General features: G+C 45.4%; 1 protein-coding gene across 5 annotated transcripts in view; it reads left to right on the top strand.

Annotated features, from left to right (window-relative positions):
- Window positions 1–22,265, top strand: part of LOC128583199 (tetratricopeptide repeat protein 28) — an 882,203-nt gene that overhangs the window by 815,787 nt on the left and 44,151 nt on the right. For all 5 annotated transcript variants that reach the window (XR_008379421.1, XR_008379422.1, XM_053587214.1 and 2 more), the window contains one exon: window positions 18,091–18,231. Coding sequence is in view for 3 of the 5 variants with exons in the window: in XM_053587214.1 (XP_053443189.1) it covers window positions 18,091–18,231 (141 nt within the window). In the remaining 2 variants the exon portion in view is untranslated. The remainder of the gene's footprint in view (window positions 1–18,090; window positions 18,232–22,265) is intronic.

Consider the following 22,265-nt stretch of genomic DNA (forward strand, 5'->3'; position numbering starts at 1 on the left):
CAGGTGAACAGGAAACTGTTTTCACCCACAATTCAATTTAGACAATAACAAATATGATGGTTTTAAAAACATCATGAGAGGGAATACAAAAGCTTTTCGTGATTCCTTCTGGAAGCATGGGAGCCACATTCTCCCTCTGACTTGTTTATCGGTTTTGAATGAACTGGGGAATCTGGAGTGATTTGGGAAATCACCCTTCACTTTTAGGGACCACATCCTGTATGAAAAATAGCCCATACCCTAGTTGTTGCTTAGCATTTCATCACACCTTGACTTTGTCTGTTAATCTGTTAAGTTGTCTCTTGTCCAGACCAAATACACTCTCGTGTATTAATAGCTCTTTGTGACACTATTTGTATAGAAATTTTAAACATGTACAATTTACCTAGATTTAGAGGATTATAAATAAAACAACCTCCCTCCTCCAGTTTTCCTCATTAAGGGGATCATATTGTATTAGAATATGCATTTTCATTATGACATATTAGGTTTTATGGTGTTTATAACAACTCCAAGGGGGGGCATTCTCACAGCACTCGTGGAGGTCTAGCTGTGGGACTCCTGTTATAAGCAGGCACAGTGTGAGCTTTGCTATAATATTCTCATTATCTTAAACCCTCATCTCTTTTTCATTCGTTAAAGGGGTCATTTGGCTTTTTAATATAACTTGTATTAGTGCAATTATAGGAAACAAAAATCTTTAAACACTGAACCAGACAGGTTGTTCTTTAACAGCTGGAGAAAGACTTGCCCATACCCCATACACTCTACCTTCGTGTAGCTGAAACCCCTTTCTGTATAAATGCACATAAATAATACATTGCACATACACTGTATATGCAAATGCTCCTCCCAGAGACGTTTTTTTCTCTGAGTGGACAAAGGAAATGGACCTCGTGGTGATCTTTGAAGACCATTTACAGTTATAACAGCCTATGTTTTCTACAAGAACACACAGTCATATAAAATTTAAAAGCATGCCTCGAATATGGGTGCTGATGCCGCTAAGGAGAGCTGAGGTAATGGAAATGCCCCTGTGATCGTTGAATTTCTTAGCCCCCGATTACCTTTGGAAAATGTGTCTGGGTCAGGCAGCTTTCTGAGTCCATGGAGGCGGGATGGTGACATGGGAAGGCACCGGCTAGGATTCAGCTCACCTGTCTCCCAGGCCCAATTCTGCTGCTTGTTATCTGTAGGACCCTGCACAAGTGCCTGACTGCCTCTGGGTCTCCCTTCAGGCCTCTTTAACGAAGATGAGGTGATCTTCCTCCTAGCTGTGCTACAAGGATTAATAATAATATGCTAGAAGGATCCTGGGACTCAGTAATTGACTTCAGTTGTCATTAATAACGCGCCTCAACTCTATTACCCTTGGATTTGGAATTAGGGAGGCCTAATTCCAGATCAGGCTGGGTACTTTATTTCACATGCCCTGTGAAAGGGCTCAGAGCTACTTACCTGATAGAATGCTTTGTCCCCACCATGCCCTTGCTGTCACACACACACTCATTTACCACACTCTTAACTACCACACTCTAGTAAGTGCTCTCACAAATATGCACACTCACTGCTTCGCTCTGTGCATACATGTACACACACCCACACATCCCAGGCTGAAGTGAGCCCTTATACAGTCCCCAGCCAGGCAGGGAAAGGAATAGCCAAGTGCCATGGATTTGGGACTAGCTTCCAAAGTTTCAGTGTTCTCTGGTGCTTTAGAAATCTGACCCCAAACTAACTCTGCTTAAAAAAAAAAAAAAAAATTGTTACTCTAACAATCCCTCCTTTCTCTGATAACCTCATAGAAAGTTCAAGATTCTAGGAAGGAAATGGAAGAAAGGTGTTTTACAATTGCTGAAAAACCACTGTTTACTTAAAGGTGCATTTTTTTTTTTTTTTTTTATTGTTGGGGATTCATTGAGGGTACAATAAGCCAGTTACACTGATTGCAATTGTTAGGTAAAGTCCCTCTTGCAATCATGTCTTGCCCCCATAAAGTGTGACACACACTAAGGCCCCACCCTCCTCCCTCCATCCCTCTTTCTGCTTCCCCCCCCATGACCTTAATTGTCATTAATTGTCCTCATATCAAGATTGAGTACATAGGATTCATGCTTCTCCATTTTTGTGATGCTTTACTAAGAATAATGTCTTCCACGTCCATCCAGGTTAATACGAAAGATGTAAAGTCTCCATTTTTTTTAATGGCTGAATAGTATTCCATGGTATACATATACCACAGCTTGTTAATCCATTCCTGGGTTGGTGGGCATTTAGGCTGTTTCCACATTTTGGCAATTGTAAATTGAGCTGCAATAAACAGTCTAGTACAAGTGTCCTTATGATAAAAGGATTTTTTTCCTTCTGGGTAGATGCCCAGTAATGGGATTGCAGGATCGAATGGGAGGTCTAGGTTGAGTGCTTTGAGGTTTCTCCAGACTTCCTTCCAGAAAGGTTGTACTAGTTTGCAGTCCCACCAGCAGTGTAAAAGTGTTCCCTTCTCTCCGCCTCCACGCCAGCATCTGCAGTTTTGAGATTTTGTGATGTGGGCCATTCTCACTGGGGTTAGATGATATCTCAGGGTTGTTTTGATTTGCATTTCTCTAATATTTAGAGATGATGAACATTTTTTCATGTGTTTGTTAGCCATTCGTCTGTCGTCTTTAGAGAAAGTTCTATTCATGTCTCTTGCCCATTGATATAAGGGATTGTGGGCTTTTTTCATGTGGATTAATTTGAGTTCTCTATAGATCCTGGTTATCAAGCTTTTGTCTGATTGAAAATATGCAAATATCCTTTCCCATTGTGTAGGTTGTCTCTTTGCTTTGGTTATTGTGTCCTTAGCTGTACAGAAGCCTTTCAGTTTAATGAAGTCCCATTTGTTTATTTTTGTTGTTGTTGCAATTGCCATGGCAGTCTTCTTCATGAAGTCTTCCCCCAGGCCAATATCTTCCAGTGTTTTTCCTATGCTTTCTTTGAGGATTTTTATTGTTTCATGCCTTAAGTTTAAGTCCTTTATCCATCTTGAATCAATTTTTGTGAGTGGGGAAAGGTGTGGGTCCAGTTTCAGTCTTTTACATGTAGACATCCAGTTCTCCCAACACCATTTATTGAATAGGGAGTCTTTCCCCCAAGGTAAGTTCTTGTTTGGTTTATCAAAGATTAGGTGGTTGTAAGATGTTAGTTTCATTTCTTGGTGTTCAATTCGATTCCAAGTGTCTATGTCTCTGTTTTTGTGCCAGTACCATGCTGTCTTGACCACTATGGCTTTGTAGTACAGACTAAAATCTGGTATGCTGATGTCCCCAGCTTTATTTTTATTACTAAGAACTGCCTTAGCTATACGGGGTTTTTTCCGGTTCCATACAAAACGCAGAATCATTTTTTCCAAATCTTGAAAGTACGATGTAGGTACTTTGATAGGAATGGCATTGAATAGGTAGATTGCTTTGGGAAGTATAGACATTTTAACAATGTTAATTCTTCCCATCCATGAGCATGGTATGTTTTTCCATTTGTTAATATCCTCTGCTATTTCCTTTCTGAGGATTTCATAGTTTTCTTTATAGAGGTCCTTCACCTCCTTCGTTAGGTATATTCCTAGGTATTTCATTTTCTTTGAAACTATGGTGAAGGGAGTTGTGTCCTTAATTAGCTTCTCATCTTGACTGTTATTGGTGTATACAAAGGCTACTGACTTGTGGACATTGATTTTATATCCTGAAACATTACTGTATTTTTTGATGACTTCTAGGAGTCTTGTGGTTGAGTCTTTGGGGTTCTCTAAGTATAAGATCATGTCGTCAGCAAAGAGGGAGAGTTTGACCTCCTCTGCTCCCATTTGGATTCCCTTTATTTCCTTGTCTTGCCTAATTGTATTGGCTAGAACTTCCAGCACTATGTTGAATAGTAAAGGTGACAGAGGACAACCTTGTCTGGTTCCAGTTCTAAGAGGAAAAGCTTTCAGTTTTACTCCATTCAGTAAAATATTGGCTGTGGGTTTGTCATAGATAGCTTCAATCAGTTTTAGAAATGTGCCACCTATGCCTATACTCTTCAGTGTTCTAATTAGAAAAGGATGCTGGATTTTATCAAATGCTTTTTCTGCATCTATTGAGAGGATCATGTGATCTTTATTTTTGCCTCTGTTAATATGGTGGATAACGTTTATGGACTTGCGTATGTTAAACCAGCCTTACATCCCTGGGATGAAGCCTACTTGATCATGATGAATGACTTTTTTGATGCTAAGCTGTAATCTATTGGCTAGGATTTTGTTGAGAATTTTTCCATCTATATTCATGAGTGAGATTGGTCTGAAATTCTCCTTTTTGCTTGGGTCTTTTCCTGGTTTTGGTATCAGGGTGATGTTTGCTTCATAGAATGTGTTGGGGAAGATTCCTTCTTCCTCAGTTTTTTGGAATAATTTCTGCAGTACAGGAATAAGCTCTTCCTTGAAGGTTTGATAGAATTCTGGAGTGAAGCCATCTGGACCAGGGCATTTTTTAGTTGGAAGCTTTTTTATTGTTTCTTTGATCTCAGTGCTTGAAATTGGTCTGTTCAGGAGCTCTATTTCTTCCTGGCTGAGTCTAGGGAGAGGGTGTGATTCCAAATATTGATCCATTTCCTTCACATTGTCAAATTTCTGGGCATAGAGTTTCTGGTAGTATTCAGAGATGATCTCTTGTATCTCTGTGGGATCAGTTGTTATTTCCCCTTTATCGTTTCTGATTGAGGTTATTAGAGATTTTACTTTTCTATTTCTAGTTAGTCTGGCCAATGGTTTATCTATTTTATTTATTTTTTCAAAAAACCAACTCCTTGTTTCATTAATTTTCTGAATGATTCTTTTGTTTTCAATTTCATTGATCTCTGATTTGATTTTGGATATTTCTTTTCTTCTACTGAGTTTAGGCTTAGATTGTTCTTCTTTTTCCAATTCCATAAGATCTCTTGTGAGATTGTTGATGTGCTCTCTTTCTGTTTTTCGAATGTAGGCATCTAAAGCGATGAATTTTCCTCTCAAAACTGCTTTTGCAGTATCCCAGAGGTTTTGGTAGCTTGTGTCTTCATTGTTGTTATGCTCAAGGAAGTTGATGATTTCCTGTTTTATTTCTTCCTTCACCCATCTGTTATTCAACAGAAGATTGTTTAATTTCCATGCCTTTGGGTGGGGATGAGCATTTTTGTTAGAGTTGAGTTCCACCTTTAGTGCCTTATGGTCTGAGAAGATACAGGGTAAAATTTCAATTCTTTTGATTCTGTTGATATTTGTTTTGTGTCCCAGGATATGATCAATTTTGGAGAATGTTCCATGGGGTGATGAGAAGAATGTATATTCTTTATCTTTGGGGTGGAGTGTTCTATATACGTCTATCAAGCATAGTTGTTCTAGGGTCTCATTTAAATCTCTTACATCTTTGTTTAATTTCTGTTTAGAGGATCTGTCCAGCTCTGTAAGAGGAGTGTTAAAGTCCCCTGTTATGATAGTATTATCAGATATCATATTGCTCAGACTGAGTAAGGTCTGCTTCAAGAATCTGGGAGCATTTAAATTGGGTGCATAAATATTTAGAATTGAAATGTCTTCTTGTTGTAGTTTTCCCTTGACCAATATAAAGTGACCTTGTCTTTTTTGACTTTAGTTGCTTTAAATCCACATGTATCTGAAAATAAGATTGCAACTCCTCTTTTCTTCTGAATTCCATTTGCCTGAAAAATTGTCTTCCAACCCTTGACTCGGAGCTTTAATTTGTCTTTTGAAGCCAGGTGTGTTTCTTGCAGACAGCAAATGGATGGCTTGTGTTTTTTAATCCAGTCAGCCAATCTATGTCTCTTCAGTGGGGAATTCAAGCCATTAACATTTATTGAGATAATTGATAAGTGTGGTAGTATTCTATTCGTCTTATTTGGTGAGAGTCCATTGCTTAGTTTTATCTTTTGCATCAGTGTGGAGGTTAGGTTCTGTCCTTTGATTTCTGAGTTCTTACTTTGCTGCTGATCCATTGTGGTGGTCAGTGTGCAGAACGGGTTGAAGTATTTCCTGTAGAGCTGGTCTTGTTGTGGCAAATTTCCTCAATGTTTGTATATCCGTAAATGATTTGATTTCTCCGTCAATTTTGAAGCTTAGCTTAGCAGGGTACAGAATTCTGGGCTGAAAATTGTTCTGTTTAAGTAGATTAAAGGTAGATGACCATTGTCTTCTTGCTTGGAAAGTTTCATTAGAGAAGTCTGTGGTAACTCTGATGAATTTGCCCCTGTAGGTCAACTGGCGCTTACTCCTGGCAGCTTGCAGAATCTTTTCTTTTGTCTTGACTTTGGACATGTTCATCACAATGTGTCTTGGAGAAGCTCGGTTAGAGTTGAGGCGACCCGGGGTCCGATATCCCTCTGAAAGCAGTGTGTCAGAATCTTTGGTGATGTTTGGGAAATTTTCTTTTATAATATTCTCTAGTATGGCTTCCATTCCTCTGGGGCATTCTTCTTCCCCTTCTGGAATTCCTATAACTCGTATGTTGGAACGCTTCATAAAGTCCCATAATTCTGACAGTGAACGTTCTGTTTTCTCTCTCTTCTTTTCTGCCTCTTTTACTGTCTGAGTTATCTCAAGAACTTTGTCTTCTACCTCTGAAATTCTTTCTTCTGCATGGTCTAACCTGTTGCTGATACTTTCCATTGCATCTTTAAGTTCCCTAATTGACTGTTTCAGTTCCTTCAGGTCTGCTATATCCTTTTTATATTCTTCATATCGTTCATCTCTTATTTGATTCTGTTTTTGGATTTCCTTTTGGTTATTTTCCACTTTATTAGCAATTTCCTTCATTGTTTCCATCATTTCTTTCATTGTTTTCAACATGTGTATTCTAAATTCCCTTTCTGTCATTCCTAACATTTCTATACTGGTGGAATCATCTGCAGTAGCTACCTCATGGTCCCTTGGTGGGGTTGTTCTAGACTGGTTCTTCATGTTGCCTGGAGTTTTCTGCTGATTCTTCCTCATGAGTGATTTCTTTTATCTGTTTCCTTGCCCTAATTTTCCTTTCACTTCTTCTTGCTCTTTAAGTTCTTGTACCTGTGGACTAAGGGTTACAGGACCAGAAGGGTGAGAAGGTTGAAGAGCAAAAAAAAAGGGGATGAAAGAAAGGAGGACCGAGTGATAAGAAAAAAAGAAAGATAGAGAAAGGAGAGGGGGTGGGTATAAGGAATATTGACAAAAAGAAGAGAGGCACAGAAAGAGGGAGACAGGGCAATATAGGTGTACAGTAGGGTACTTTGACTCAACCTTAAAAAACCCCACCTTCTGGGGGTGCCCAGTTGCGTGGTTCCCTTGAGGTCAGCAGCTCTTTGCTAACCTGGTCAGACACAGTACCCCACCTCCACCAAGTAGAGAGGAAAGACAAAAATGCTATAAATCAAACCAAAACAAGCAAACAGAAAACTTTACAGGGATAAAATTGGGTGAAAAACCAAATTATATCGGTAGAAACACTAGCAAAAATGAAGTTGAAGTTATTAAAAAAGGCAGCAATGGGAAATTATAATTAAACTAGGAAAATTGAGAAAGAAAAAGGGATCTGTGTGGAAAAGATTGAAATTAAAAAAACAAAAGAACATCAGCAACGTCAAAATAAACAAACAAAAAAAAACAACCAAACAAAAAAAAAAAAAAGAAAAAAATACACAACCAAAAACAAAGCAGTTTGTATATGTTATTAAATATTGTCTGGGCAACACGTGGTCTTCTGGGGTATGAGATGTTAGTCACAGTTCTGATACGACTGGAGGCTGCTGATTTCTCAAACCCCAGCAGGTAGACACCCTAAATCTCTCTTCAGCCCACTTAAAAGGCACTTTGAACTTGTAAACTTGCTGAGCAGAAGCTTTCCCAGCTTTCTCGCTGGAATCGCTGCTGAAGTGGCTATCCACTTACCCAGTGTGCCAAAACTGGTCTCACTCTGCCCCTGAGGGTTAGGGCTGCAAGGCGGCTCAGACCCCACCCTTAGGCTACTTGGTTGCTGGGTTACCAGCTCCCACCCGTTTCTAGCTCTGCGACCCTGAGGGCGGAGCTTGCCGGGGCAGATCACTGACAATGGATCCGTGTGACCCACCACCAAACACTATTAGCTCTGTCTGGCTCAGCGGCTCAGACTGGGGCCCTAGACAACGGCCAAAGTTCTCCGCACTCCCGCTCAGGCCTTCCCCAAGGCAGTTCAACTCAGTGCCAAGTCCAAGGACATCAAAACAGTTCACAGGTAAGGCCTTTCTGGTTTGCAGTCTCGCTGCTACTGAACTTACAGTTGTGGGCGGGTTTAGACGGATAGAACACACGCGACCACTTGCCGGTTTTCCACGGTTTTAGTCCTCCTCTTGGGGTCCAGAAGTCTCTCGCTGACTCCCTGTATCCTCATAGGAGTGACGATAGACAGTTCCCACCAGCCAGAGATGCCTGGAGTCCTATCTCCCCAGACTCACGGTGCCCAGATGCAAGGAAGCTGTTACTCGGCTGCCATCTTGCTCCGCCTCCCCAAGGTGCATGTTTTGTTTTCCAGTGACTAATTTGGTTCTCCTAGGAGGGGACAGAACCTAACCTGTGTGGTGGGATTTTTTGCAGTAAAACCATTTCCCAGCTGTATTGAGGGTATTATGGGGTGCTGTGGGCTGGTACATCTCCCCAGGTTCGGGTGATGAGGGCAGGAACCCTCAGGAGTCCTTGTGCAGCCACCCAGCCTGTGCTGAGCTCTGCTGTAGCCAAGGCCCTGTGCTAGACCTTGTAAGGGTCAGAAACATGAGACCGCCCCTGCCTCCACCCCTGTCCAACAAGGAGCAAGGAGGAACAGACCATAAGGCTCCTGATGTCTGGAACACAGGAATTCTTCACCTAGCAGGTGCTGCTGGAGATGCTCAGAGAAGGAGGCATACAGGAGAAGGCATTTGAGCTCATCTTTGAGGGAATAGCACAATTTCCATGTGTGTAGGCAGGTTAGGGGTGATGGAGAGGGGGAGTCCAGGTCAAGGGCATGGCCAAAGCAAAGCAGGAACGTGGCCCATTGCAAAGTATATTCACAGAATAGAGAGCGCCTGGTTTGGATGGAGCAGTCTGTCCCAGCTGGTGGTGGGAGATAAGGTGTGTAAGCTCACCTGACACTAGATGACAGCAGTCTTGACACCTGCTCTGCATTGTCTTCTGGGTGCTGGTTTTTGGAAGACAAATCTGACAATATTTATGTATTTTATCTGAATGCTACATCTGTGGTTTTGCTTTATTATGAAGCATTTAAATTCCTCTTCCTATTAACCTGACTGTGGTCGTGTTCAATAGCCAGAGTTTGTCCCATCGTTGTCAAGGAGAAGAAAGCATTAGACTCACTCGGGGCTTTGGGCTGGAAGCCTGCTAAGGGTAAGGAGGTAGGCCTGCCTCTCGCCACTCACTTGCTGGTATTACAAGGGGCTAGGAGACAGGACTGTTCCTGCCTGGCTGTGTGGCTTTGGGAACTCTGGGTCTGGCAGATGGTTAAAATGGAATCTTGTTTTTTATAGGCCCTTAACAGGTACCTGTAGCTTGTTGAACCTGGGCGGACATACATCTGGTCCTCCGTTTTTCTTCTTATCCCTTGGCATCGGGTGTGCGCCTCGACTGGCTTCTCCAGGGGCCCTTGTTGGACAGAGATGAAGACAAGCCATCCCTGCTCACCCCCCGGGACTACATTTGGTCCACAGGAAGCATTCTTGCATCCTTGCCATTGATGAACTCCAGGAGCATAGGCTATTCCCCTAGCCTTGCCCGTCTAGCAGGGAAGGAGCAGAGTGGGACAATGAGACCCCACTCAGCATGGGGCAGGCAGGCTTCAGTCCTGCATGTCTCTCTCCTGACTTCAGGGTAGACGTTTCCAAGCTCTCTGAGTAGTACCTCCATGAAAATACCTCCTATAAGATGGTCAATCTCACTACTCTCCCGAAAGGGCTGGGATGGGGACTCACTCTATGGTGGTAACACTCTCCAAAGAAATCTCTCCACCAGTCTTATCACGCCCTCCTTTTCTGAGCCCTGATGGAGATGGGGACCTAAAAGCCCTAAGGCAGGTTCTCAAAGCCATTGTCTGTGTGCGTCTGGACCTGGGAGGTGATGCAGAGTGCATGCTTCTTTAGTGTCTGATAGTCATTGTGCTGACACCTCAGTTAGAGGTCCCACTCCTGTGTACACACACATGTACAGGCAGACACACATGAATGTATGTAAACATGCACATCGGTCATGCAGGCCGTCTGTTCAGACAGCAGTTTTAGTGCTCACTTTGTGGGAGGATAGAGGGGCTTCTACTTTTTCACTTGGTTTCCTTTAGATTCAGTTTTAAATACAGTCATGTATATAACAATATTTTTTAAAAAAATCTCTTTTTTATTGTTTTGGGGGTTTTTTGCAGTTTTTTTTTTTTTTTTTGGCCGGGGCTGGGTTTGAACCCGCCACCTCCGGCATATGGGGCTGGTGCCCTACCCCTTTGAGCCACAGGCGCCGCCCTTAACAATATTTTAGTCAACAATGAACTGCATACACCGAAGAGTCCCATAAGATTATAATACTGTATTTTACTACACCTATTCTATGTTTAGAGACACAAATACCATTGTATTACAGCTGCCTACAGTAATGGTAATTGATGTTAGAGTGGGTTTGAGAGCCACTTTGTCGGGGGGATCTCCATTGCCAATGCTTTCTCATCGAAGCTTTCAAAAATAGACACCACGTAATGGGGCCTTCCAATCGATGACAGTCTTCGTGCACACAGACTACTGAGCTAATGGAAGTGAAACCTTCTTATTTGTTTGATCATAGTGTTTACTGAGAGAAGAAAAGCTAGAAAAAATACCCATGTTTCTTTTTTTAACACTTAAGTGCAGACTAGATAATTCTAGGCCATGAGATACGCAGGGTACACACAAAGTGCTTTCGAGTTAAAATTGCACAGTTCTGAATCCCAAAGGCCAGAAGGCTTTCTTTCATCCAAATGATCTTAAGAAAGCACATTTGAGGAGGAATTGTATTCTTTTATCAGTTTAACAACAAAAGTCCCCATCAGAGCTTATTGATCATTCATACTGTGTTTGTGTGTGTGCACGCTCATAGATTCTTGGCAGGTAAATGTAATTATTTGCCTTCAGACCAACAGAATGTTTGTTCTATAAATAGCAACTGTTAAATATAGTATGGATTATAGTCTTGAGAAGATACAGAAAAAAGTGATTTCTAGAGTGACATACAGGTGCAAGAAATCAAATCTTGTTTCATCCAAATATCAGCAGAGAGACCAGTGAATTTGGTGGCCGTGATTGGATTTCTGAGAAGAAGCTATCAATACCCCTTAGCTAGTGTCAACAGTGACTGCTGGAGGGCCCCACTGCTAGCGTGAGTTTGAACCAGCAGCCTTGACTTCAGAGTCTGTGCTTGCTGTACCACGTTTCCTCTGGTCGTGAGGTCTGGACTAGGATATGAGGCGGCTCACTGGAAGGAGTTTTCTGAGGAGAATGGCATTCACAGTGTCCCTGCCCTCACAGGGACAACACATCTCTCTGGTGTGCAGCTTGCACTCTTCCTGCCCGCTGACTGCCTCTGGCCGCACTCCTGCATGGCCTACAAGTTTGAATGATGCTGGAGAGGCCGGGCGCAGTGGCTCATGCGTGTAATCCCGGCACTCTGGGAGGCTGAGGCAGGTGGCTCCCTTAAGCTCAGAAGTTTAAGACCAGCCTGAGCAAGAGTGAGACCCTGTCTCTACTAAAAATAGAAAAAACAGCTGGGCATTGTGGCAAGCACATGTAGTCCCAGCTACTCAGGAGGCTGAGGCAGGAAGATCACTTGAATCCAGGTTGCTGTGAGCTTGGCTGATGCCTCAGCACTCTAACCAGGGCGACAGAGTGAGATTCTGTCTCAAAAAAAAAAAAAAAAGAAGAATGATGCTGGAGCAACTTGGCAGCTGTGGCACTGACTTAGTGTAGCAAGGCCACACAGGTCCCTGAGGATACTTCTCGGCTTCTCCCTCTCCCCTCAACAACAATCCTCTCAAAATCATTGATAGTCTCAAGAGGGGGTTTCTAATAAAATTATGGGGGTGAAATCCAAGGAAATCCATGTAATTCAAGGGCGAGCTTGGATTAGAAAAGGAAGGCTGGGGGAGCCCCAGGCGGAAGAAGGCACCTGATTCTCCTCACTGCTCAGTGGCTTCAGTTAGTACCTCCAGCAGTGTGTAAAATGCTCTCTGCTCCTAGTCCTAATGTGGGAAAACAGTCACCTTATATGGCTCATGTGCGTGTCACCCACAGCCTATAGAACTAGCCACAGGAAGTCATATTTAGCTCTCCCTGAATGCCAGTGCTCAAATTTGGGGGAAGGGAATCTGGTGGGCTTAGCTTAGGTCAGAAATCCACCTCTGGTACAGTCAGCAATGTTGGGGAAGAGAGTCATGGGGCATAAACTCAGCACTCATCCCTGTGATCCTGTGGGTCTGGGAGGGAATTTCTAGAACTAGAATCTGTATGACCAGGGCAACTTCCCCGAAGCTGTCTACTACACCTCCCCCTTCTCCCCATCCCCAAATATATAGCCAGTTTTCCTTCTTTAAAGACGTACATCAGCTTCTGTTTCTTGGGTTCTTCTATGTGAGACAACCCATGGAGTAGGATGCCTCCCCCACTTTCCTTGCTGTCCCTGAAAATAAGCCCCAGGCTCTTTTCATCTTAAAGGTTTACTAATCACTATGAAAAGACCAGACAGGGAGTAGTAAGTAATTCACATGGGAAAGGTTCAAAGGTCTCAGACAACCTAAGTTCCTGAAGTCTCATGTCTTTAGTTTCTGGCATTCTGTTGCTAAGTGGCTTTTGGAAAAAATGGGCCCTTTCAGCCATCAGCAGACTGGCCACACAAAACCCAATAAATGCCCATGGTGTTTGTCATCTGTCATCTCTTCATGTCTCCAAGACATTCTCTGCTTCCTGGTTGTAGAGTCTCCATGCGATGTGCTGGCACAGTTAGACCTGGCCTTTTGGAATCATTTAGGTGGCACCAAATGATTATATGTGGTAGCAGCAAGTGAATTCGCTCCTACTTCCTCAAGTTTTGCCAATTGTAGAGGAATCCTTGCTTTGAAAGGAGTATTTTGCTGCCTTTGATGTGCTCCCACTGGTGTGGGGCTGGTGCTGTAGGAGCCACCTCACTACCCTGTGCAGGGGACACTGAAGACAGAGTTGCCCATAGTTTCCAGCTTCAGGGTTGCTAGTAGTCGTTCTTCAACAAATAACTGGTTATCAGTGCACAAGAAGCCTGGAGATTGGTGGTGGTGGTGGAGATGGAGAAAGAATGAATAGCAAAAGGATGTTGAGACATAAATAAAAGTGTGATTTGTGGAATTTCAGTTGCACTGTCAGGGGGATGACAGAGAGCGTGTTCTTGGAGAGATCAGGAGGCCACACTTGCAAATGAAAATCCTGTCTGGAGTCTCTTGCCAAGCCCTGTCCCCCAAAACAGGATGAGCCCTGGCACAGCTCCGAGGTGCTTGATTCATGGGCCGTTTCCATCTCTCTGGGGGCTGCGTGGGAACAGCATTTTGGAGCCTGCGTCTGGTGACGGCATGATTTATATTCCCCAGAGCAGGCAGGAGTTGGGCTTTTCAGAGCATTCCTGGAGCAGATGCTGGCCAGGCAGGTGGCACCGTGAAGAAGCTTCTGTCTGCGTCTGGACTGCTCCCTCTCTAACACTCCCCTCTCAGCCCTCGCCAGGAAATATACTTCCCTGTCCCACAGTTAGGCCAACCTTTGGTTGTCTCTGTTCTCCGTGACCATGGTGATCTAAATCTCAACCTTCCACCCAACCTCAGGCAAGGGACTAGAGCGGGGTCCAGCCAGAACTCTGGCTGATGGGCAAGTGCCAAATCAGGGGCCTAGAACAAGAAGGAGGAAAGGGTCAGGGGAGTGAAGTCTGATCCAGAATCCTTAGGCCCAGAGAGCCGTGAGGGAAGGAGAACTAGAGCATGCCAGTCAAGCCCAGAGGCAGGACCGTGGGTCCAGAGCTGGGTAAATAGGACTAGACCATGAGCAGAATGGAGATAAGGAGAGGCGCGATCTTAAGTTTGGCACCTCCCTGGCTGGCTAGTGCTGGGCAGCTGGAGAGTCAGGAGTGCCCCGCTTTTCACTCCTCACACCTTGCCGCCAGGCTCACATCCCCTCTTCCTCTCGAGGTACCCTCCCAGCAGAGTCCTGACTACCAGTTTTGTCTGCAAGGCCAGCACTTCTCTCTTCTTCCTTCCCTGCTTCAGAAGGTGGCCATCAGATTAGTGGGCAGACTCAGACCATGTGTCCAAGTGCTCCAGGGTCACTTTCTGCACAGCCACTCTTTGTTTATTCATTCATATTCTCATATTCATTCCCTCTTCCTCATTTTATTTTATTTTATGTTAAGGCAGAGTCTCACTCTGTCAACCAGGCTAGAGTGTCATGGCGTCAGCCTAGCTCACAGCAAACTCAGAGTCCTAGGCTTAAGTGATCCTCTTGCCTCAGCCTCCTGAGTAGCTGGAACTACAGGCGCCTGTCACAATGCCAGGCTAATCTTTCTATTTTTAGTACAGACAGGGTCTCACTCTTGCTCAGGCTGGTCGTGAACTCCTGAGCTCAAGTGATCCTCCTGCTTCAGGGGTGACAGGCATGAGCCACCACACCCAGTCCTCTTCCTCTCTCTCTCTCTCCCCTTAATCCAGCACCAATTATTCATTCATTGTATATATACACATACAAATCCCACTATGTAATATTTTCTTTTTTGTGTCTTGCAGAGATTAGCATGCCTGTCTAGCACCTTTTCTGAACTTTCCAGGGGCAGAGGCTGTCTTCATTTGAAGTAATCCCCACCCCAGCTAAGGTTTTCCAGTATGTTTTAGATAGGTTGATCAGCCTAATGGCCAGATAAATAAATGAGTGGCACCTCATTTATCTTACTTTTCTAACTCCCTCCCAGAATTTATTATCTAATTTTTTAAATTGACATACACTATGTATGTCAGTATCAAAGTAGGAACACAAAACCACAGAGTAATTTCCGCAGAGATAGGTTAAGGTAAAGAATTATTAACTGTAATGGAAATCAGAGTGAAAGGGATTGGCTAGTAAGAAGTAAAGAGGCGTCTAAAGAGTACAATAATGTCATACTAGATAGTAAGTACCTTGAAGGTAGGTATAATGTGACCCTCGTCTGTTTATCCCCACTCCGTAACCATGCTGAAGCAAAGTGAATCGAATCAGAGCTGGTGGTGACCAGATGGGTATAATGTGACATCTCTAGAAAGTCATCCTGAGAAATGGGTACTGGGGAGTGATTGTGCTATGTGGACCGTACTTGGGACCCCTACTACATAGACGAGGCCTGTTTTGTAAATGGGAGTTTCCTTTATCTCTGACATCGCCTGTTTGTTTTCTCCTTCAGTGTTAATACTTTGAAGGGTCAGGAAATAGGGAACAACCCTATTCAGCAGGAGATTCTGAGGGCTCACTCTGCAGCTGACAGTCAGAGTGGAACTGCAAGATAATGGAGGCTGATACTGGTCCCAGCCAATTCTTCTCCCCTTTGCAAAGTGCTGAATGACAAGCAGATTTCTCAGCTCCAAGCAGGCAGTCTCATTCAGAGGGTAAATGTGTCCCTGGATAGAGGAGCTTGTTGAATGATACTTACCAGGGTCTCTGTGAAGGGCCCTCAGCTCCCAAGGGAGCATTTCAAACCTTCATCTGCTCTCCTGTTCAGCTGACAACCATGGGGCGGTGAGAGGAATAAAAGCTCTCCAGCAGGATGGAAGCCCTGGTGATTTGTTTAGATGCTAGAAGTTTCTTGATTTCTCTTGCTTCCTGTATTCAGCCCCTCCCTCTTGTATGCAAACCCCAGACAGAGAAGCACGGAGTTTGTGCTGGGAGGGCTGGGAGGTCAGCAAGTGCTACAGGCCCCACCACCCAATGCTCCTGGGCCAAGTTTCTTGGCTTCTCCACACCTCCATCTCCTCATATACTATGGTGACAATAAAAGCTACCTCACAGGATTATCACAGAGATAAAATTAAACCTATATAAAGACACTTTGCACATTTTAAAATGCTCTGCAGCATAAGCCACTCATTTATTCAGTAATTCCTTTTGGTACACCCGCTGCATACCAGGTACTATACTGTCTGAAGGGCCAGTTCCAGACTGTGCAAGCCGGGAAGAAAAGCAGGCTACTAGCCAGGACTTTCCCAGCCATCAGTGTGGTTCTGACATGATTTCCAGCTGTGTTTGTCTGGGTTCTCCAGAGAGACAGAATGTGTAGAAGATAGACACACACACAAATAGAATGTATCTGTATATGCCAAATATATATAAACAGGGTATGTTGATATGTATGTGTTTATATAAAGAGATAAATAGATTTATTATGAAGAATTGGCTCACACAGTTATGGAGGCTGAGAAGTCCCAGCAGCAGCAGCAGCAGCTAGAGAACAAAGAAAGCCAATGCTGTAAGTTCCGGTTCAATTCCAAGTGTGAAGGCAGAAGCCTGATGGGACAGAGAGAGTGAATTTTCTCTTACTCCCCTTTTTGGTTCTCTTCAGGCCTTCAGTGGATTGGTGGCTGAGGTGCACCCAACCTGGGGTACAATCCACTTTACCCAGTCTACCAACCCAAATATTAATCTCATCCAGAAATGCCCTCACAAACACACCCAGAATGATGTTTAAGCAAACATCTCCCCCACCCTGCGGGCCAGTCAAATGACATCAAATTAGCTGTCACACCACGGCTGGTGTTCACATGGAGCATGTAAATGTTTGTAGCGGCTTTACGTGGTGTTCTTATTTGGCCTCCAGAATGAGCCAGTGAGGGGCTTATTACCCTTCTCTGTCCCAGGCATCACCAGGTTGACCATATGAAACAGGCCATATTTGCCTTCAACCCAAATCTCCATGCACTGAGACTCTCCCCTGTCAGTGACAGGAAGCCCACTCCTCTCGTGTATGAGAGGACTACGAGCCTGTCTTTTGCCTCCTGTGCCTTGGTGTTCCCCACTTTGTACACTGGTCCTTAGTCAGCAGGGAGGTTTAAAAGAAATTTTTCCTCATTGCCCATAGAAATAACTATCTGTGGACTAGGTATCATTCAGCAAAGTCAAAACGTAATCTCGAAGCCAAGATTAGAGATGTAGAGATGTGCCTTTGCCAGGCCTCAGCCAGTTGTGAGGTATGGGGTCAGGGGACGGGGATGGCCTCTCATGGATGTGTTTGCCCTGGCCTGGCTTGCCGTGTCTCCTCAGAGAACAGTGCATGTCTTTTACATTTAATAAGCCTTTTGTCATTTTAACCTTGCAGATGAATCCAGGCATTTTGGGTATTTTGGTTTACTTAAAACCCGTTGTGAGATGTTGTATTAAAATCTGTCATAGGGGAAATATGAATTTATTAATTCAAAAGCAGTTGCATCCTCATGCTGAGCCTGGAAAATGGGCCAAATCAATAGCATTTCTCCAGCTCGCACTTCGGACATTGCCCACTCTGCCTGGCCCTGCAGCTACTTATGAGTGTGTCTGTCTCATCTGGAAAATGACTTTTTAGGCTGCAAGTCCCCCATGCCTAGGATGGTACCTGGCACAATTCAGCTGCCTAGTTACTTTTCTGGAATGGACTGTACTTGTTCTGGGAGGGTTGTCACACAGCTGTACTCCCCTCAGCTCTGTTCTGGGAAGAAGGCCCCGTCGGCCCATCACAACCAGCGTGTCACCTCGTGTGTGTCATGCCTGTGTGACACTGGGAATGCATTACTTACTCAGACGCAGCTCCTGCCTGTGGAAAGTTCACAGCAAGTGAGGGCTGATGGGCCATGAACACCCATCAGAGTTCATCTCGAGAAGTGCTGGAGGAGCGAGGTTTAAGAAGAGAGCCTCAGGGACACTGACGAGGGTGAGGAGGGAGGAGGGCAATGCCAGCCTCGGTAGGAGGGATTCACTGGGTAGCAACATGGCTCAGTACCTCTGAGGGGATTTCCCTAGCTCAGCACTTCTGTCTCTGAGAGGCTTTTTCTGCAATTTTTCCTGTAGGGCCTGTGCCAGCAGCGAGACAGAGAGCGAAGCTGGAGACATCATGGACCAGCAATTTGAAGAGATGAACAACAAACTCAACTCAGTCACTGACCCCACTGGCTTTCTGCGGATGGTTCGCCGCAATAACCTCTTTAACAGGTGCGAGTAGGGCTCCTTCCCTGGCCCTGTGCAGGGCAGGATCCTCTGAGTACAAATAATGTGCCTTTGCGGAAGCTCCTTCCAGCTGGTTAGGCATCTGGCTCATATCACGCGTTTACAGAAGCAAGTGTGATGCTTCCACAGCCCTGTGCTTGTCAGGGCCTCTGCTTCACAGCAGCACCTCCAGCTCAAGTGAAAACACAGTGACAGGCTTGATGTGACAATCCTCATTTGGCTAGGATGGGAGGCCCAGGGGAGGGTTGGCTGCTTCTCCGCATATCCTCAGAGCTGACTTCCTGAACGCCCAGCAGAAGCCAGAGTAGCCTCACGTCCTTCTTTGCCACTTTCTGCAAGTAATTCATGAGCCAGGCACCTGCATCGGCTTCCTGGCCTGACGTTCAGGGAGTCCATCTCAGGAATGGAGATGGCAGCATTGCTGGAGGAAGAAACCAGGCTAAGAAAGCACTCATCCAGACCTAGGTCCACCCTATACCCCAAGGCCTCAGTTCCTTACTGCTGTCCCAAGTAGGCCTTAATGGTGTTAGGATGAGGTGGGGTTTAAATTACCAAGCCAGCGTGCCCCTTCATCTTTTTATCAGAACTGATACCCAAGCTGGGTCCATGTAAACTGGGGCAGGTGGTCAGAGTTGAGAGGCACCTGTCCCACTGTCATCTGGTTGCCTGGCAACAACCTGGGAGTACATTTTGATAGATCTCTCCAGAAAGACATCAGGTCCCTGCCACAGTCCAAGGGCCTCCCTTTAAAGGGCATCTGGTTGACCCTGGAACATAGGAGGGAAGTGACTGTGCACCAGGTAGGAGGCAGCCTCTGCTTGGCACCCTACTGTGCTGGGCGTTGTGTGCTCTGTCTGTTCCTACTCCAGGCCCTGGTTTCCTCTCATTATTTTGCTGTCAGGGTGATAAACGTGTGTTTACTTTCCCAGAGTGGCGCTAAGGAGGAAGAGAGCCAAAGGCTGGGGACTCAGAAACTGGCAGCTTGATAGAGAGGAGGCCAAAACTTCAAGCTGGTTCAGCACCGGTTCCGACTTCCCTACCACCTTTGCAGGCGTCCCTCCTGGCTTCAGGTTTCATGTAGGGACATGCCATAGTCTGAGAGGTCTGGAAATGGGCCTGGACGCACATTCCTTCTCTACCAGTGTCTTGGCCATTGAGGTTATGTTCAACTCAGCCAGGTGATGTTATTCATGGTTATAAACTAGAAGAGCTCAGGGCATGGCCTTCGGCTCTGTTGCTTAGTAGCTATATGACACTGGGCAGGCAATTCCACCACTTCATCCTCAGTTTCCTAATCTCTGAAATGGGGACAGACTTCCCACCCTGTAGGTTTCCTCTAATGTGGGAATTAAAGGAGCTAATATATATAGATAAGGCATATACTTAAAAGCCACTGGTGGCCTTCTACAGTTTTGAGTAAAGTAGAAGAGCAATTACTGAACTTGAATTCTTAAGATAACGTGGGTAGATAAACTTTGGAGGGGTGAAACATGTATGTGCTTGTACAGCAGGAGGTGGCCACCCTGGATTGCACCTCTCCTACCCTGTATCCAGCCCTACCTCTCATCCTTCACGTGAGGGAGCTGCCAAGATAGACCATCTGGCATCCATGGGGACCTGATAACGGGTGCTCCAGTAGTCAAGAGCCAGTCCCCCAGGGACCTCAGGCACTACAGAAGGAAAGGGGCGGGCCAGATGTATCTGGAACCTTAGCTTACTTACCACCCTGGGCCCAAGATGGGGTGCATTTTGGATGGTGGGGTTGTTCATTTGGGGAAGATGTTTGTTCTTTTTTTTAATTTATTTATTTTTATTGTTAAATCAAAGCTGTGTACATTAGTGCAATCAAGGGGTACAATGTGCGGGTTTCATATACAATCTGAAATATTTTCATCAAACTGTTCAACGTAGCCTTCATGGCATTTTCTAGTTACTGTATGTAGGCATTTGCATTCTGCATTTAGTAAGTTTCACCTGTACCAATTCTAAGATGCACCGTATGTGTGGCCCCACACATTACCCTCCCTCTACCAAAACCTCCCCCGTCCCTTCCCCTTCCTTGTGGGGAAGATGTTTTATGCCCTTTCAGGCGGCTCTGAGATAGGTCCTCTGAGCACAATACTATGCATTAATTTGTTGGTTCATTTAAACAGTACAATCTGTGCCCCTCAGCCAGGCTGAGTATTAGTCCCATCCCTGGGTACCTGATGGGGAGCAGCAAGGCTTACAGCACTGGACCCTGGGCCCAGCTGACCAGCCACTCAGCACCTGGCTCCCTTGGTAAGGTGTGACCCAGCCACCCAGCTTGGGCCCTCAGTAGTACCTGTAGGAAAGCAAAGGAGTCAGAAGGGATCTGTGCAGACCCTTCCAATTCTGGACTTCTAGAAGATACCAGGGGCAGGTTGGATGAGGGAAACAGCCTGCATTCTTTCCACCTCAGTGTAGTGAGCCCTTAAGGGCCAGAAGAGTTTGCCACGCTGTGTGTTCTCTGCTGCCTTCCTGACCAGCCCCAGAAGAGGGAGCTCTGGACTCCATCCACAAGGGAGCAGAGCTACAGATGAGGACATCACAGAGGCAAATAGCGCAAGCTCTCACGTCTTACAGATGAGCATACACATGCCAGGAGGATGGACACCTGCCCGTGAGCAGATGCCAAAGCTGGATTTCATTTCAGGACACACCTCCACCTGCCCTGCCAGTCTGTCCCTGCCCTGCTGTGGAGTCTCAGGCCTCCCTTTCTGCCCCTTCCATGCCTAGAGATCTGTGCTAAGGAGTGTGCAGAATGGCTGAACAGAAGCTTTTCTGTAAACTCCTGTGAGTGATTAGCATTTGCAGAGCACTTATCCCCTGGAGCCCACAGAGGTGAAGTGGAAGCAGCCACGTGTGCAGGGCCTGTGTGCTGGAGCAGTACGGGCTCCTATTCCAGGGCTCTCCAGCTTACTGATTTCATGGATTCCGTGGCCCCCTTGTTCCTGGGCAGTTTGCAGACAGATTTGTCAATGAGGCTGCCAAGGCTAAAGCAAGTCAAGTGAGACTTGGCTTCAGATTTTTCTTTCTTGCCACTTTAGGAATTGGTCTTTGTTCTGCTATTGTTTTTGAGGTCTCTGCAGCCACTACTTTTCTTCTCACCTACACACTTTTGTAGAAAACACGTGCATTTTGAACTCAGGGCAGGCACCACCATTGAATGAAAAACAAGGACACTTCTCTCACTGGTGTCCTGAGTCTGGTTGGTGTGGGCCCCAGAGGGCAGGCCAGCATCCCTAGACTCTAGAAGTGATGCTGAGGGCTGGTGGGCCAACAGGTGCATGTACAGAGTGGGAGGTATCCGTGGGAATGTATGTATGTGTTTGTGTTCGGAGTGTGCATTGGCTGTGTATGTATGGGGTGTGTGTGGTGTGTTCGTGTCGGGTGGGGGAGGCAGTCAGCAGATCACATTTGCTGTTAAAAAGAAGAGGAAGGTCAGCTCAGGATTTTGACTATATCCTGGTTCCCAGGCCCTAGGGCAGTGCCTTGACATTAAGGTTTGCCTATCCAGGATCATGTAGGACAGTACCCCAGGGAAATATCCTGACTTCTGTTGCCACCACTTGTGCAATATGCATCCTAGATTGAATTTTCTACATTATGGCTGTGTGAGTGACATGATGTGGAGGGGGCTTTCCTGTTGCCCAGAGAGCAATGACCAGAGCCAAAACAAAGGACAAAGAAATGTTAAGCATCCTCACTCTACAGAGAGGTGCACAGGGGACCAGAGCCCTGCCTTAGGTCTCTGCAGCTTCCTCTAGCACCTGCCACACACTCCCTGCTCTCACAAAGACTGGGCAGGGAATCAGGTGAAAATCTTCCACCTGGTCAGGGTTCCCTCCCACAGAGAATCACTCACAAAACAGGATCTGCAAGAAGGGGAGGGAGCCATCATAGCCTACGGGCCAGTTTCCCATGACGGTGGGATGGGAGAGCAGAAAGAGGGGTGGTCAGGTGAGATGGGCCAGCCACAGCATGCTCTGCATGCCCGT

The sequence above is a fragment of the Nycticebus coucang genome, chromosome 4 (genome assembly GCF_027406575.1).
Source record: "Nycticebus coucang isolate mNycCou1 chromosome 4, mNycCou1.pri, whole genome shotgun sequence".
Classification (NCBI taxonomy): domain Eukaryota; kingdom Metazoa; phylum Chordata; class Mammalia; order Primates; family Lorisidae; genus Nycticebus; species Nycticebus coucang.